This window comes from Giraffa tippelskirchi, chromosome 1 (genome assembly GCF_054371585.1).
Source record: "Giraffa tippelskirchi isolate mGirTip1 chromosome 1, T2T-mGirTip1v1.2.pri, whole genome shotgun sequence".
Lineage (NCBI taxonomy): Eukaryota > Metazoa > Chordata > Mammalia > Artiodactyla > Giraffidae > Giraffa > Giraffa tippelskirchi.
Genome location: NC_137275.1, coordinates 3,553,761 through 3,570,607, shown reverse-complemented (window position 1 = coordinate 3,570,607; position 16,847 = coordinate 3,553,761). Strand labels below are relative to the sequence as shown.

The 16,847-nt window shown below is 45.9% G+C and overlaps 1 protein-coding gene across 9 annotated transcripts in view; it reads right to left on the bottom strand.

The window, feature by feature from the left end:
- The window catches only part of AFAP1 (actin filament associated protein 1), a 141,203-nt gene that overhangs the window by 40,415 nt on the left and 83,941 nt on the right, over positions 1 to 16,847 (bottom strand). For 5 of the 9 annotated variants that reach the window (XM_081579942.1, XM_081579853.1, XM_081580041.1 and 2 more), the window contains 2 exons: positions 3,421 to 3,516; positions 2,312 to 2,393 (listed from right to left, as the gene is read on the bottom strand). In XM_081579942.1, coding sequence (XP_081436068.1) covers positions 2,312 to 2,393; positions 3,421 to 3,516 — 178 coding nt within the window. The remainder of the gene's footprint in view (positions 1 to 2,311; positions 2,394 to 3,420; positions 3,517 to 16,847) is intronic. The other 4 variants (XM_081580206.1, XM_081580291.1, XM_081580390.1 and 1 more) reach the window with 1 other exon arrangement.

Here is a 16,847-nt window from a genome sequence, read left to right as displayed (position 1 = left end):
GCTCTGATGACACATAATGTGCCCTGTGAAGACAGAGATGATACCTTCCACCGAATAACTTCCGACGCAAAGAACTAAAATTACACACAGAAACAACAGAGTTAGAAAATCTCGTGGGCCGAGGCAGAGACCACGACCCTTAGGGGTAAACCCTGACATATCAAAACAGCCCCGACGGTCTGGGCTCCAAGATTCTTCATGGTGTGGACTGCTCTCCGGTTTACAGTGACTTCCTTTCTCAGCCAGGAGACGGCTGTGTACGGTGAGCTGGGCGGGCAGAACTGCTCACCTGGGGAGCGGGGATGCTGCTGGCCGTGCACGGGGAAAACATCCCCCCCACCCACAAGTCAGCTCTTCCTCTCAGCCCACACAGCACAAAGGAAACCAGAAGTCAACCCACAGACTGGGATAAGACATGTGCAAAAGACATCTGAGAGAGGACTTGCATTCAGAATAGATAAAGAATTCTCAGAAGTCAGTATGAACCAAAAATCCAATAAGAATACAAATAAAGGTTTTAATAGATCTTTCCCTAAGGATGATGACTCTCCAAAGTCCCTTGGACAGCAAGGAGTCAGTCCTAAAGGAAATCAACCCTGAATATCCATTGGAAAGACTGATGCTGAAGCTAAAGCTCTAATACTTTGGCCACCTGAAGTGAAGAGCCGACTCATTTGGAAAAGACCCTGGTGCTGGGAAAGACAGCAGGAGGAGAAGGGGACGACAGAGGGTGAGAAGGTTGGATGGCATCACTGACCCAGTGGACATGAGTCTGAGCAAACTGAGTGATACAGAGGAACGCAGAGTGATGCAGGGCGTGCTGCAGTCCATGGGGTCGCAGAGTTGGACACGACTGAGCGACTGAACAACAGCAACTGAAGGTGATACACAGTTGGCAAAAAAATAATATTAAAAAATGTTCAACACTGTTGGTCACAGGAAAATGCATTTTAAAGGCACTTATTAAAATGGCCAAAACAAGAAGAACAAAACGAAACAAAGGTGCCAACAGAAGGCCGGTGAGGAGACACGAGGGCCAGCGGCCACACAGCCCCACCCTGAGGCGTCAGCCCAGGGAAATGAAGACATTACACGTTGACACAAAAGCCTGCTTACGGACGTCTGCAACAGCCTCACTCACAAACCGCTCAAACCCGGAAACAACCCAGCTATTCTCCAGTCGGGAAGTGGATGCCTAACTGGTCTGTCCGTACTGGAATCCTCTCAGCCTAGAACAAGAACGGACGACTGACTCAGCACATGGATCTGCCCCAGTCGCAATACACTGAGTGAGAAGCCAGACCCGGAAGGCTGCACCCTGTATGATTCCACTTACAGGACAGCAAACAGGTCAGTGGTTGCCAGGGAACATCTTGGGGGTGACAGCAATGTTCTACGTCTTGATTGCGATGAAGGTTACATGTATGTGTCTGCCATATGCCAAAAAGGGTGAATAAGACAATGTGTAATTTACACGTTTATCAAGTTGACTTTAGGGAAAAAAAAAAAATCAGTATTTATACCCCCATGTCCACAGCGGCATTACTGACAACAGCCAAAAGGTGGAAGCCACCCAAATGTCCACTGGTGAATGAATGGAGAAGAAAACGTGACCCACCCACACGAGGGAATTCTATCCACCTTAACAAGGAACGGAGTCCTGCGCCTGCTGCAACGGGGGGTGAATCCTGAAGACGTCACGCCAGGTGAAATTAGCCAGTCACGAAAGGACAAACACTGGACTATTCCCCTTACATGAGGTTCCCCCGCCCCCCTAATCATGCCTCCCAGCAAGATGCTGGCACCCCGCCCCTGATGCAAATCTGTCTGTCCCAGTGATAAATCAGGTGAGGAAGTGACCTGCTGTGAGTCATACAGTAAAACGGGAGGACCAGGGAGTTCCCTGGCTTCCCAGTGGTTAGAACTTGGGAGCTTTCACTGCCGGGGGCCGGGTTCAACCTTGGTTCAGATGGGAACTAAGAGCCCATCAGCCAGGAGGCACAACCACCCCCACCTCCCCCCCCCCACAGAAATACAATAAATTCACGCAGGGAACATACCCGGACAAAAGGAGAAAACCTAGACCAAGCCTTGGCGGCGTTCAAACGAAGACCCGGAGAGACAGTGCTAACGAGAGGGAGCCCTCTGGGTTTCCGTCTGTGTGACACAGGACGATGGCACTTGCATAACTAAACTACTGAGGACATTTTCTACATAATAAGGATTTACAGACCTGGCTGTCATGTTTCTGTTTTAGAGTTGGGTTTTTTTCTTTTTTGGTTTATATATTTTTAGCATGAGCAGAACTCACCTTGTTCTTTTCCATTACACATAGCAATTCCATTTTCTGCAACACCCTCACCATCTGAACTTGGTCTCTCTGAAGACAGTTTCTGTGAGGATACAAAGATTAAGTTATTTACTTACTATGGCCACACTGACCAAGTGATGTATCATGGATCAGTCAAATGTTATCTCAAAAGTGAAAGAAAATGTGGGCCACGTTCCAATAATCTGGAGATGGTTAGGGCTCAGCTATAACACAGACTATCTGGTTGGTTTGCCACAAAAGCTTTAAAAACATCAAAAGAACAAAGGAAAACTCACTGAGCTTACACTAACACATGCTACATCACTTTTTCTTGCAAATTATTTTGAAAAAATATTAGGAGTACATAAAATATTCCCCTCACCAAGTCACACCATCCTTACCTGGCTCCGTAAACATTTGAGCCAGTTGCTCACAATGAGTCTCTCATTTGCATGTAGAATTTTATTTTATATTTAAATTATATTTTATAATACATATAAAATAAGTGTACGTATATATACACACACAGACTCTTTGGTTCTGTTTCTCTAGAGAGCCCTGACTACAACAAGAGTAGACGGAAAGGAACTGTCCACGGGTGGGGCAGGGGTCAGCAGGAAGGGCTCAGGGTGCTCCTGGGAGACAGGCTACAGACAGGACACCACGGGGCAGGAGGCGGGGGCTCTCCACGGAAACAGGATCTTTGCGCAGCACCACCGGGGGGAGACGGCAGGCACGCACCGGGTTGTAACCTGTCTGGGGAATAAACCTCTGGGAAGGGACATTGGGGAAGCACCCGCCGTACTCCGGAAGGACACAGAGCTGCCTGCTGATCGCACGCTGCTGCATTACAGCCGGCAGCCTTGAACACCTTAAACCCTGTGACACCTTCACACCCCTTTCCTGCATCTACAGCTGGGAAGAATGAAAACCACGCGGTGGGTGAAACCGGGCAGGCAGAGAAGCAGCAGGGGTGCGTCGTTTTTTTTTTTTTTCCCTTTTTGCTTTTCCAACTAGAAATGCTGAAATTCTCAGAGGTGCTGTGAAAACTTCCAGGAAGGCCTAAATCAGCCGCAAGGTTGATTCCTAGAAGGAAGCGCGCCCCTTACCTTCTCCAGGTCCACCTTGTGCACCGGGGGGACCGAGGGGGCAGGGCACTCCGGCTCGGCGGGCCCGCTGCAGCCGCTGTAGATCTCTCTGACCACCTGTGGCAAGCACAGAACGGCAGAGATGCTCACACGAGGGTCCAAGCGGAGGCAGGAGGCGCGGCGGGAAAACCCGAGGGTCAGAGCCGTCTGGATTTAAGCCTCAAGAGGCCAGGCATTCATGTATTCATTCTCTCACTCATTCATTCTGTCCATGGAGACTCTCCAGGCAAGAATACTGGAGTGGGCTGCCATTTCCTTCTCCTCTGGATCTTCCCCACCCGCGGATTGAACCCAGGTCTCCTGCTTCGGCAGGCAGATTCTTTATTGAAAGAGTCATCAGGGCAGCCCCACACATTTACTCATCATTTGCCAAATGTCTAGACCATCCTGAAAACAACAAAGGTTCTGGGATACAGAAGGGAACGATGTATGTGAAAGTCCTGCCCTCATAGGGCTTCCACTCCAGTAAAAGTTCGCTATCACGGTGAACAATGAGTATTGCCCAAGAAATGAAGGTGACGGAAGATAGTCACCAGCACTACAAAGAAGAGAAAAGGGTCTTTAACAGAAAGGGGCGGCTGATTTAGATCAAGGGAGGCCTTCCTGGGATGACAAGTAAGCTGCAAGCTGAGCTAAAAGGCCAGAGGATGTGGCCACGGGAAGAACCTGTGGAAAGGGCTCTAGGCAGCGGGAACAAGGTGCAAAGGGTGGACGTGAAGAGTTTATGGAAAACCCAGAGAGCCGTGTGGGGGGACCAGCCAGGAGAGGCCAGCGGGACCCCGGGAGGCACTGCCGGGGCTGATGCTCACGGCTCTAGAGGGGGTACGTCTGGGGTGGGGTGGGTGGAGACAAAGCAGGGCAAAGATTCGGGGAAGATACACGGTCAGGACATGGGATGGAGCCAAAGGAGAGGAGCGGCTGCAAGAGTGCGGCTGCAAGAGTCCAGCTGCAGTGGACACGGAAGCCGGAAGCCAACCAGGAAAGCACACTTTCCAGGAGCAGGGAGCAGGAGGGAGGGAGGGAGCTGAGAGGTACGGCCTAGCAGAGGATGCCTAGAGGAGCAGTGTCTGTAAGAGAGGCAGAGAGGCTGGGGGGCAGGCATGGCTGGAGGGGACCCCTAGGGAGGGGCTCTGCAGAGACAGGAAGGGGCTGGGGTCTGGAGAGGCAGGGAAGAAGCACTAAGAGTCTGAGAAGGTGCCTGCGGGCCCATCTGCGAGGCAAGCACATCAGGAGTGGCCAAGTCACACCCTCCATGACCTCAGGGTCCTCAGTAGCAAAGGAAGGCGTGTCAACAAGGCCTGTCTTGTATTTGCGGTTGAATTAAGAGAAAACGTGACCCTGTATGCAAAATGCCTCTGCCACCACCTGCGCATGTACCAATACACGGAAGACACGGTGGCTGCAGTCACCGACACCGTCATCAATGCCAGCACTGGTACCGTTCAGGCTGAGAGCTCAGGAAGGGTTCCCAGCTCAAACCCTCAGGTGTGAGGGCCATCGTGTGGCACCTACTGTTGACCACAGCCACCCCTGCAGCCACCACCCCGTCCCTTCTGTCCTCCCTGAGCTCCTGCAAGGTGCTCTGATCGCTGAGGACACGTAAGAAACAAGATAGACAAGCTCCTGGCCTGGTGCAACTTACACTCTTGTGAATGAGGAGCAGGCAAAGCTTTCAAAATGTCTTCTATTCCTTTTGGAACTAAGATGCAATCTGAGTTCAACCCAAATGCCTTCTGAGTTAAAAAAAAAAAAAGAAAAAGAAAAACAGCAATGCCAGACACCCAGCTATCTGTGTAGGAACTCTGCAACAGGATCCCAGCAGATACACTCAGATTTCCTCGACTTGCTCTGGGGTTGGGACTGGAGCCAGGAGCTGAGGGGAGGCTGGGACAGCGTCTCCAGCCATCCCACCACTCAGCTGCTTTATGAAAAAGCAACGGGGGTGAAATCCACACCGGAGACTAAAACAGGAAAAAAGAAAGAGAAGAAACCCAGAGGGCTCGCCGCCGTTGTCTCCTTGCTGAGTCTCATGTGTGGAAACCAGCAAAGGTGCAGCGAGAGGGTGCCCTGCCCCTCTGAACGTCTCCGGCGGGGGAGGCTCCCTCAGTCTGGCTGTCGCGTGCTGATGTCTGCTGTCTTTGCATGAGTCTTTAGTCCCCCACTTCCTGTGCTTATCACGCCTTCAGCTGACGAGGAACAAGCCCTCTCGATCTAAGGATAAGACTTAATCTTTCCTCTGGAGAAAGACAACCTGTCTTCTCCTTATGGTCGGATTAAGAGAAAATGTGACCCTGGTTCTCAGCCAGTGCTTGCTCATGTATTCATACACACTGAAGATGTGACTGCGGTCACCAATGCTGACATCACTGCAGCAACGGAAAACTCCTGGGCTCCTGTGTCCGACAGGAGCTAGGGCTGAATCCCAGCCCACCCCCCACCCTCAATGGGCTCCAGACGCACGGCAGAGCCACCCTGTGAGCCTCACCCCCCACCTAGATTGTGTGCAAAGCGACGGCCACGGCAACAGCTCAGTGACACAGCCGGCGTGCACTCTTCCTCCATCTGAGTGGTACATACATGAATGTGTGTCTGGTTGTATACACGCCCTGCGGGTCTTACACACGCCCTGAGGGTCTTGAGGGTCTCAGTTCACACTAAAAGGCTAAACCCCACAAAACATAACCTGCAGAAATCTATCTCTGACAAAAGCTTTTATGCAAAACACAGCTGTCTTTTTTCCTTCTTCCTTTTTTCTTTCTTTTTTTTCCAAAGGTGGAGGATCTACACAGCTCCAGTTAGACCTCTGGGGTCTCCCAGGGGAGGTGTGCTCCCCTCTTGGCTGAATAGGACTCATCCTCTGGGGCAGCCCGGGTCCCCCGTGACCAGGAAGCCTGTTCGGACCCTCCTGTGTGGGACATGGTGCAGCTGTCCCTCCACGGGGCACGGGTGGCCACGTGCTGCACTCAGGGCCTGGTCATGGGCATCCTGAACCTGCTGATCTGCTTCCTCTATTAAAGCCGGGCTCATTTTCAAAGAAGGGGCTCTGCTTTGCTCAGGCTGGTATTCCCAATGCCAAGCGTGTAACAGCAACTAAAAAAAGAGTTTGATGAGAGGAAAAAAAGAGAAGGGAATGAGGAGATAAACTGGACTTGAAATTCTCTATGAGAAAAAAAAAGGTGTGAATGAAAAACAGAAGGAAAGAGACTAGACCATCACAGGAGATAAGTAAAGGCTCATGACAGTTTTCCTGGTCCTCCACGCAGATTCCTAAAATCCTCAGGGAGCTGAGGAGTTTTTAAAAAAAGAGAGAGAGAGCACATCAACGAGAAGCCACGCCTGCATCGCCAACACACCCAGCCTCGCTAACTCCCTCCCACTGTCTCCTGGTCACTGGACTGTCCCCTCCGTTCTTCCCTGTCCTATATCAGGTCCTGTTTCTCCATCAAACAAAGGTTTGAGGAACCGAGGAATCTCTGGACCCCTGAAGCCAGGGGCGGTTACTGAGCCATCGAAGGTGACCCATGGGGGCCTCTCCTGATGAGGCCAGCCCCAGAGTCTGCTTGCCTACAGCACTGTACACAGATCAACTGCCCCTCTTCCCCTCCCTTTCCCTCCTGAACTTAAACTGTCCCCCCGGGGGGAACAGATGGAGGGTTTGGCAGACCAGGGGAGACCCGCACACGCGGGGCTACGCGGGATTACCCGCGGCCTCTCCGCGCCGTCAAAGTCTTTAATAACAGTAATTACTCATTGCCACCCTCCCAGGCACAGAGGAAGACACTGTGGAAAAGACCCACGAGCAGAAGCCGCTCTTTCTCTCCACAGGGCTTATCACAGGGTCGATTCTTTCCGGGCACACCTTCACGGAACTTTCTGTTCTGATTGTCATGTGCTGCCATGCCGCCCCTGCGGAGTTAATTCAGAAGCTCTACACAGAGGGTTTATTGACCTGTTTTTTTAATAGCTGCAAAGGAGGTTTTCATACTAATACACTTCTTCGGAAAGAGCCACGTTCAGAGAGAAGTTCAGTAAGTATTTAAGAGAACTGGATCCAAGTTCAGAATCACAAGTCCTTCAAAAAAAGAAAAACAAATTGTTATATGTTCTGTGGTATTTTTGTTTGCTTTTAACTTGAACCCTCGTCTTCAGAAACACAATCTCTGCACATTTTTGTAGGAAACCTGACCACTCCATTTCTGGGAATATTGGCTCTTGTCTTCTGACTGACCCCTACAAGATGGCTCATGTTTTCAGCATCTGTACACACACACACACACACACACACACACACACACACAGAGTTAACTTTGGCAAGAGTTGTTGGTAATGGGAGTTGCAGACCGAAAGGAGAGAAACAGATTTGGCAGCTGCCCTTGAAGAAGTTTCTGTCAAGTCATGTCCTGGCCAAACACAGGCCCTGGGCTTCTCATACCTGACAGAGGGGTGTGTGTGACGTACTGAAAAACATATCTCATTGTTGCACTGAAGCCATGTTTCAAAATACCGAAGGCCTGGGAGGAAAGGTTTAGGACAAGATGGGAGAAGAGGGGTTTATATTAATAAGGGAACTTTGCATTTGTTTTATAAAGTAATTCAAGTTAGAGAGTTCTTCAAGCTTTTCACGCAAGGAATCCTAAGAGGTGATACCAACAAATCATATATTTTAACTGCTTATTATAATTCTAAGGGAGCATTTATATACCTTTTCCATGCTAGCTTTTTGATCATTCTGATCAGTATTACTTCCACTTGACAGATAAATGGGAAAGTTGCATGATGACCAAAAGTATCATAATGAGTTAAAGGCATTCTTAAATACACTCCAGATTTCCAGACTTTCCATTCAATCTTCTGTCATTCTAACAGGCTGTCATCAAGATTAATAAGCATTGTTCCTTGTATGATAGTTCTTTTAAGGAAAAAACATCTGCTTCAAGCACAAAGATGTGGCCTTGACAAGGTGAAATTAAAAACCAGGATGACAGCATTGACTTTTTACACATAAAAACATGATTTCAAAGTTTTCAATCATTTAGAAAAACAGAGAACAATGCTGGAACCCACATGATAGCTGATTTCAAGGCTCTCTCTAAAGATGCAACGATCCAGACACTGTGGCACTGACATGAGGATGTACAAACAGACTAAGGAAACGGAACCCAGAGCCCAGTAAAGGGCTCACACATACACGATCAACTCACTTCCAGTCGTGGAAACTGGTATTTCAATGGTTCTAAAACGACTGACTATACAAAGGTAAGAAAATGAATCTTGACTCCCACATCTCATCCTGTACATGAGAACCAAAATGTATGAATCAGAGACCTAAATGGACAGAGCCAGAAAACCTCTGGAAGAAAACACAGGTTCTATACTGATGACTTGGAATGTGCTAAAATTTGGGGGGCAGGATGCAAATGCACTGACTATACCAGTGAAAAAAGGATTTCCCAGGTGGCTGAGTGGTAAAGAATCTACCTGCCAACACAGGAGACACAAGAGATGTGGGTTCGATTCCTGGGTGGGGAAGGTCCCCTGGAGAAGGAAATGGCAACCCACTCCAGTATTCTTGCCTGGGAAATCCCATGGACAGAGGAGTCTGGCAGGTTATAGTTGGACAAAGAGCCAGACACGACTTAGCAAATAAACACAAACAACAATAGAAGTAAAGACCTGATATGGTGGATTTCAGATTTAACAAGTTCTGTACATCAAAAAGGTACCATTAGGGAAGATTATTAATCTACAGATTAATCAGAGAGTAATTCTTTAAGCAAGAAACACTGAAAGAGGGACATTTCAGGTTTTAACTCCCAGTAAATATAACCATTTAAATTCTGTATGTAGCAAAGAACACAGCCTCAAAAATATTAAGTAAAAACTGAAAGAAATAATGAAGACAAATAGATAAATTCATAATCAAAGTGGTAGATACTCCCACATCTCTCTCTTGGAGTAACTGATACAATAAATAAATTAGTAAGGATGTAGGAGATCTTCACGTGACAATTCATGACTGTGATTGAATAGCCATCTATAGAAGAGTACACCCAGCAAATGTCTAATACACACCTCTTACAAGCAGACACAGAACTGATACTGAAACTGACCAAATGCTGAGCAGTTAGCCAAGGCTACAAAATGTCTGCTTTGTGAAACTGTATAAAGTTCTGTGACTAGAGTGTAATTAAACTAGAAATTTAAAACAATCAGATACATTTTTTAAAAAAAATCACTAAATACTTGGAAACTCAGCAATATATTCCCAAATAAACCACTACTGAAAAGGGGACTCACAACAGAAATTAGAAAATATTTTAAATTAAATGATAAAAACACAAAAAAATCAAAATAGAGGATGTAGCTAAAATTGTGCTTAGAGGGAAATACATAGCTTTAAAATATATATATATGTAAAAGGCTGACAATTAATTATCTAAGTATACAATTCAAGAAACTGGGATAATTGCAGAAAATTAAGCCAAAACAAAGTGAAAAAAGAGAACTTAATAAAATAGAAAGCAATAGTACCATAGAGAAAAATCAACAGTGGAAAAATTGGGGGGTTTTTTGAAAGAACTAATAAAATAGATAAACTTCTGGCAAGACTGATGAATAAAAAAGGGCACCACAGGGTCTCCTGACCTCTGTTGCCACAAAGAAAGGCACACAGGCCATCACTCTCACCTTGACAAAACAGTGTGGATAATGTTTTCTAAAAAAATTTGTAGCATTTTTTAACTCATTAAAGCATTGAGGATACAAAGAAGCCTAAGTGAGATAAGTTCTCAAAAGTGAAGAGTTCTTCTTAAGAAGGAAGAGACCCCAGCTGCCTCACAAATGGCAGAACAGCAGGAGGAGGGGACCCACCACAGAGGGGTGGAGGAGAAACCAGACAATTTCTAGCAGCCACGTGACTGAGTGAAGTGAAAGTTGCTCAGTCGTGTCTGACTCTTTGTGACACCATGGGCTATACAGTCCATGGGATTCTCCAGGCCAGAATACTGGAGTGGGTTGCCATGCCTTCCTCCAGGGGATCTTCCCGACCCAGGGATCAAACCCAGGTCTCCTGCACTGCAGGCGAATCTTTACCACTGATCCACCAGGGAAGGCCAAGTAGCCACATGAAGGCTGGCATAACCGTTTGAAACTCAAGGAGACGCAGTGACAGAACGAATCTATACCCACCCGCCACTTTTATTCCTTGCTTCTGTACTGAGTGTGTAAGAACAGCCAGGAAGCCTAGAGCCCAAGAAGCTGAGTTCAGGGATGTCCCCCGAAACACACGGGACTTTGGCCAAGTGCAAGGCAGCAGCTTCACAGCAGCAGTGAAGATGATCCCCTTCTCCAGAGAGACCTGGGCTTTCCCAGAGTACAAGGCAGCCAAGCAGCAAAAGCTAGAGACACATCGGAACAGAAAGATTCCTCCCAAGGCCCGGGGGGCCAGAGGCACAGCTGCAGGACAGAGAGGGGACCCCGGCAGACCAAAGAGCCAGGCTTCATCAAGCCAAAAAGGAACAAGGTGCTGCAGAACACTGCCATGTGTTGAGGCTCACAGAGAGATCCAGACTTCCATGCCAGCTTAGAACCTGAGGCACACTGACGGACAATTCCAGATCCCTGAAAACGTGTGACAACAGTAGCAAAGCGAGTCAAAGGAAAGCTGCAGCCCCGTCCAGATCTACCTCAGCTGCACGGGAGACTGATGGAGCCCACCGATGAGCCCCAAACGGGAGAAGGGACACACCCTTTTCTGGAGGAAATAGTATTTACTTCCGTCCCTACTGTTCTTTCACACAAAACACATGAAATAGGATGCAAACTCATGAGACAAATTCAATACAAGTAGTCCTAGAGATGAGTCAAACATTAAAATTACAAGAGATTTTAAAATAACTATGATAGGAAGTCAAAAGAGATCATGAAAAAGGTATACAACGTGTGTAAAGAGATAGGGAATTTCAGAAGAGAGATGAAAATTATTTTTTTTAAAAAAAGAAAAATGCTAGAAATGAAAAGTGGGACATTACAAAAGAATAATTCATTAGATGGGCTTAAAAGCATACTAGATACAGAGGAGGAAAGGACCAGTAAACTTGAGGAGAGGTAAATCTAAATATCCACCCAAGCTGAAATACTTGGGAGAATGAAGAGAATAGAACAGAGTATCCAAAAATCCATGGGATATTCCAAGTGACCTAACACATACAAGAGAGAACAAAATGAGGCAGAAAAATACTTGAAGAAATATTGTCCCAAATGGTGCAAAACTGTTGAAAGACATCAACCCACAGAACAACAACAACAAAAAAGCTCAAACACTGAGAAAGATAAAGACCTATAGAGAGACACCCAGACACACCATCGTCAACTGACATAAAGCAAAGATTAAACAAATCTTAAAAGAAGTCACAGAAAAAAATGACATCACATTCAAAGATACGATTGATACAAGTGGCGGCTGACTTCTCACAAAGAGTTAACGTGAAATAAAGACATTTCCAGTCAAAGCTGAAAGGAGTTATTTCAGGAAGGTCTGCTCTATTAGAAATAATTTTATTTTAGTAATTTCTTTAGAGTGAAGGAAAATGATGACACTATATGGAGGCCCTGCTTCAAAAAGAAATAAAAAAAAAGGGAGATCCTGGGTGAGCACAGAGGCTGTTCTTTTTTCATTTTTTTTAATGCTACATTTTTCAACTTTTTATTTTATTTTTCATTTTTTTAAGTCTCTATTGATGTAAACAGCTGACTCATTGGAAAAGACGCTGATGCTGGGAAAGACTGAAGGCAAAAGGAGAAGAGGGCGGCAGAGAATGAGATGGTTGGACGGCATCACCGATTCAACGGACACCAACTTGGGCAAACTCCGGGAGACTGTGAGGGACAGGGAGGCATGGCGTGCTGCAGTCCATGGGGTCACAAAGAGTTGGGTACGACATAGAGACTGAACAACAACAAATGAATTTCTTACAATATTGCTTCTGTTGCTTGTTTTGGATTTTTGACTGAAAGGCATGTGGGATCTTAGCTTCCTGAACAGGGATCAAACCCACACCCACTGCATTGGAAGGTGAAGTCTTACTGGACCACCAGGAACTCCTGAAAGACCTTCCTTAAAGGACAAACAGGTTGGGGTTCTCTGAGCTGAAGCATACAATAAACCAGTTTGTGATTCTCCTTGAGAACCCTGGCAAAACCATGATACTCTCATAGCACATTAAATCATGGTGAAAACTCTTCTCAACTATATTCCTCTAAAGCAGCCTGAGATCAGGAGATGCTGTCAGAACAGGACAATGCTGCCCAGCAGGGAGTGGGGGGCAAGAGCAAGAAAAGGATGGATGAAATTTATACCAAAGTCAGCACTAGAACTCACACAGATTCTCATCAGGAAAGGTCAGCTGTGTCTACAGTCCAGACAGCTTCCTTTGAACATTCTCTTTGGGGACTCCCCTGGTGGTCCAATGGCTAAGACTTCATGCTCCCAATACAGGGAGCCTGGGGTTCCATCCTTGGTCAGGGAACTAGATCCCACATGCCACAATTAAGAGTTCACATGCCACAACTAAAAAAAGATTTTGCACGCTGCAACCAAGACCCAGAGTAGGCAAATTTTTTTAAAAAATTATCTTTGGCATAAACTATTTAAGGATTGTTTGGGATGTTTATTAGTTTATTTTGCAAAAGGGGATGTGGCAGATGATTGGCACACGGTGTCCTGTCTGAGGGTACACGGGAGGATAGTGCTTCCCGGCCTCCCTGCAGGTCTGGACAAAGGAGGGCAGGAGGAAGGGGGGTGGACGCTTGCAGCTCTGGCCCCTGAAAACATCCTCTGTCACCCTGACTTCCAAACTGACGTCAGCGGGAGCTTGTAAATCGATTAACACCACCAACAATAGCAGCTCACACGTACATACGTGCTCATATAGGCGAGGCGCTCTTCTAAATGCTTTAGGTCTTAATGCTGGTGGCTCAGACAGTAAAGAATCTGCCTGCAATGCAGGAGACCTGGGGGTTCAATCTCTGGGTTGGGAAGATCCCCTGGAGAAGGGAATGGCAACCCACTCCAGTATTCTTGCCTGGAGAGTTCCGGGGACAGAGGCTACAGTCCATGGGGTCACAAAGAGTCAGACTAACACTTTCATTTTCATATGGTTGTATCCTCACCACAACTCCAAAAGGAAGTACCCTTTCCACCCCTCTCATCTCATAGATGAGAAAACTCTATGTGTTGAGAAGTCAAGTAGCTCATCTGAGACATTCAGCAAGAGGTTTCCGGAGCTGAGATCAGAACTCCGGGTCGGGCTCCAGTCTGCCCTCTAGTGACACTAGCTAGCTCACCCCCTTCTCCCTCCTGCCTTTTTCATATTTATTATGATGAATTTCAGAAGCAATTATAAGAACCAAATAAAACTTAAGTGAAAATGGCTATGGAATGCTATTTACCTGTGTTCTCAAACCCTGCTTCTTCCATGAGAACTTCTATCCAAGTGGAAATTAGCAAGTTGAGCTATAGCTGTGACTACCAAACCTGGCTTGGCCTCCAGAATCGGGAGTTTCCTTAAAAAGAGATTTCTGAACAGGGTATCAACAAAGAGCCCAAGGATATAAACAGATAGTTCACAGAAACAGTAACACAGCCGTAGGCTCTTAAACTCTATAAAAAGATGCTCAATGCCATTCATAAGACGATAAATGCAGATTAAAACTAGATGAGATATCATGTTCCCCTCCCAGGTTGGCAAAAATTCAAAGGCTGGTAACACACTCTGCTGGCAAGACAGTGGGGAAAGAGGCACACACATACTGTTGATGGGAAGCTAAACCGGTAAACTTCCTATGAAGAGTGATTCATCTGTATCTCAAAATTACAAATGCTTGTAACCTTCATACAGATAAATACTCTCTTTGGAAATTTAGCCTACAGACTAGCAAAAGTGTGAGATGCTGTGGACACAGGATAAATATTATAGAACTCTGTCAAATCAAAAGATGACAACTATCAAATATCCATAAATAGGAGGCAGATTTTTAAGCATATTCTGTTTATAAAGTGAAATGCTATGTAGTGTAAGAGAGAAAAAAAGAAATGTTCTGTTCTTTAATTTGGAAAAAAATCTACGAATTACTCTATTTAGGGGGGAAAAAAAACCGAGGTGCAGAATACACCCTTTTTATGAGGGTGGGAGGATGGGTATTGAAATCTGCATTTCTATTCGCTTGCATATGTAGAAAGAAACTCTGAAAGGACACACACAAAATGATTCCTCTCACACATCGCTGGAGGAAGCTCAGTTATACAAAGGACCCTGGAAAACAAGCTGCCAAGCTCTAGTAATGGTGGAGATGTGCACATACCAAACTCAGCAATTCCAATTCCAATTCTCCATCCTGGAGAAACCAGGACACCCCGACCAGGTGACGTGCATGAGAACACGCACTGAACATGGTCCAAGACAGCGAGAGTGTGCAAACAAACAGATGAGTGAGGAAAGCTGGCTGAAAGACACGTGCAGGCTGAAGCCGTTCACACAGAAATTTTAAACATGAAAAATAATATTATCCCTCGTTTATGAGTATATGCATGTGTAAGTAACAAGTATTTCTAAAGCATACCTAGATAATAATAATAAAGACCAAATTCTAGGTAAAAGTTATCTTGGAAGAGGGAGGGAGAATTAATAGGGAAGGCATGTTTCAAGTATATCTGTGGCTTTGGGGATCTTAAAAAGGGTAAAAGACATAAACTAAAAAGAAAAAAAACATCGTTAGGTACCAAATCATTAGAAATCTCTGTTTGTTTTAAATTCCAGATGATTCTGAAAAGGCAGCCAATCTAAAGACAATATCTGGATGAAACTAAACTAAAACATCCCAGATCTCTGCTGGTTGTAAACAATTAAAATTTTGTATCTGATTAAAACTAGTTTTGTCATCTGACTTCCACTTCTAACCAAGACTTCTTAGGTTCCTGTATTACTATATGCAATGGGAGTGAAGCTCAAATGTTAAGTGGGGTAATTAAGGTAAACCCTTCAGATAATTTATCGTGTATTTACTTCTTTTTAAAGCAATATGAGCAAATGCTAAAAAGTTCTTGCAGTTCAACTTCCACTGACAGAGGCATCACTCTGAAATTGGCTAAGTACCCCTGAACTATATTTCACATTTGCTGAAATAGATGTAAGATTGTTTCACTCCATCAGCACCTGACTTCTTGAAAAAGTTTTGTCTTTCGTTGCGTCTTTGTGAGCAGCACTGTCAGCGCAGTATTACTGCCCAATGAAATAGTCAAACCCAGTGTGCTCTACGTGATTTCATGTCAGACCAGTGTGGCGAAGGGAGCTACAACTCAGTGTGCATTAAATAGTCAACAAACTGTGAGGATAGAGTGAGAGGAGAAGGAAGCTTAGGTTTCAGAGCATCCTTTCTAGGTTCTCCCCTAAGAAACAGGTAAACGCAAAGGAGCAGAAGGCCAGATACAGGTAACCAGCTGAAGAAAACAGAATCATAAATAAGTCTCTTCAACTGCTTCCTCATCCTTTCCCTCCTTATTGAAGGAATGGTGCTAAGAACCCGGAAATCAGGAATAAAAAGAGAAGATGGCAAATTGTCAGATGGCCCAGCAGAATGAAGATGAAAACAAAGTAAGGAAATTCTGAGGTCCACTCCTGGCTCCATCACAGGTTGACTGGTATGCCATTGTGTCTACCTGGGACTCAGTACCTCACCTACAAAATGAAATGGCTAAGAGTAACAACCTTTTCAGGCAGCTTTGTTGACGATGGAAAAGTACTTTGGTAACAGCAGGGGTTGACACGTGACATATTAGGTTCTGTGTCTGGAAGGAGAAGCAGACTCAGCAGCCGGAACTCTCGATCACAGGACTCCCATTAAAAAAACAAATGCTCTGCTGTATCTCCCAAATTACAGACATGCGAAAAGCCACATCTCTGTGCTCTGACCCAACAGAAATGATCACTGTTGTCATTGCAGAGTCTAGCCCTGTGCTTTTCCAGGGGAGGAGAGGGAAGTGGGGCTCTGGGTTTAATGGACGCTGGCATCGTATTATAAGAACCATTATTATAAAACGTCTCATCAGGCTTTCCTACCCCGTCCCAGTCTTTTTCTTCATAGCAAGTACTATCAGGCAATGATGGACTAGAAGGTGTGGACCAAACCTACTGATAAAGACAATCAGGAAAGCAAGATGAAATACACACAGCATCTTCCTAAAAGCAGCCACGATCCAGAAGAAGCTGGAGACATGGAGAGGCAGGCCAGCACCAGGACTGCCTTCGCTCCTCCCCGGAGGAGGTGGCTGAGAAGCCAGTTAGTACTCGGACAGCTCTGGAGGAGTGGGAACCAAAAGCTGGGGTCTAGGG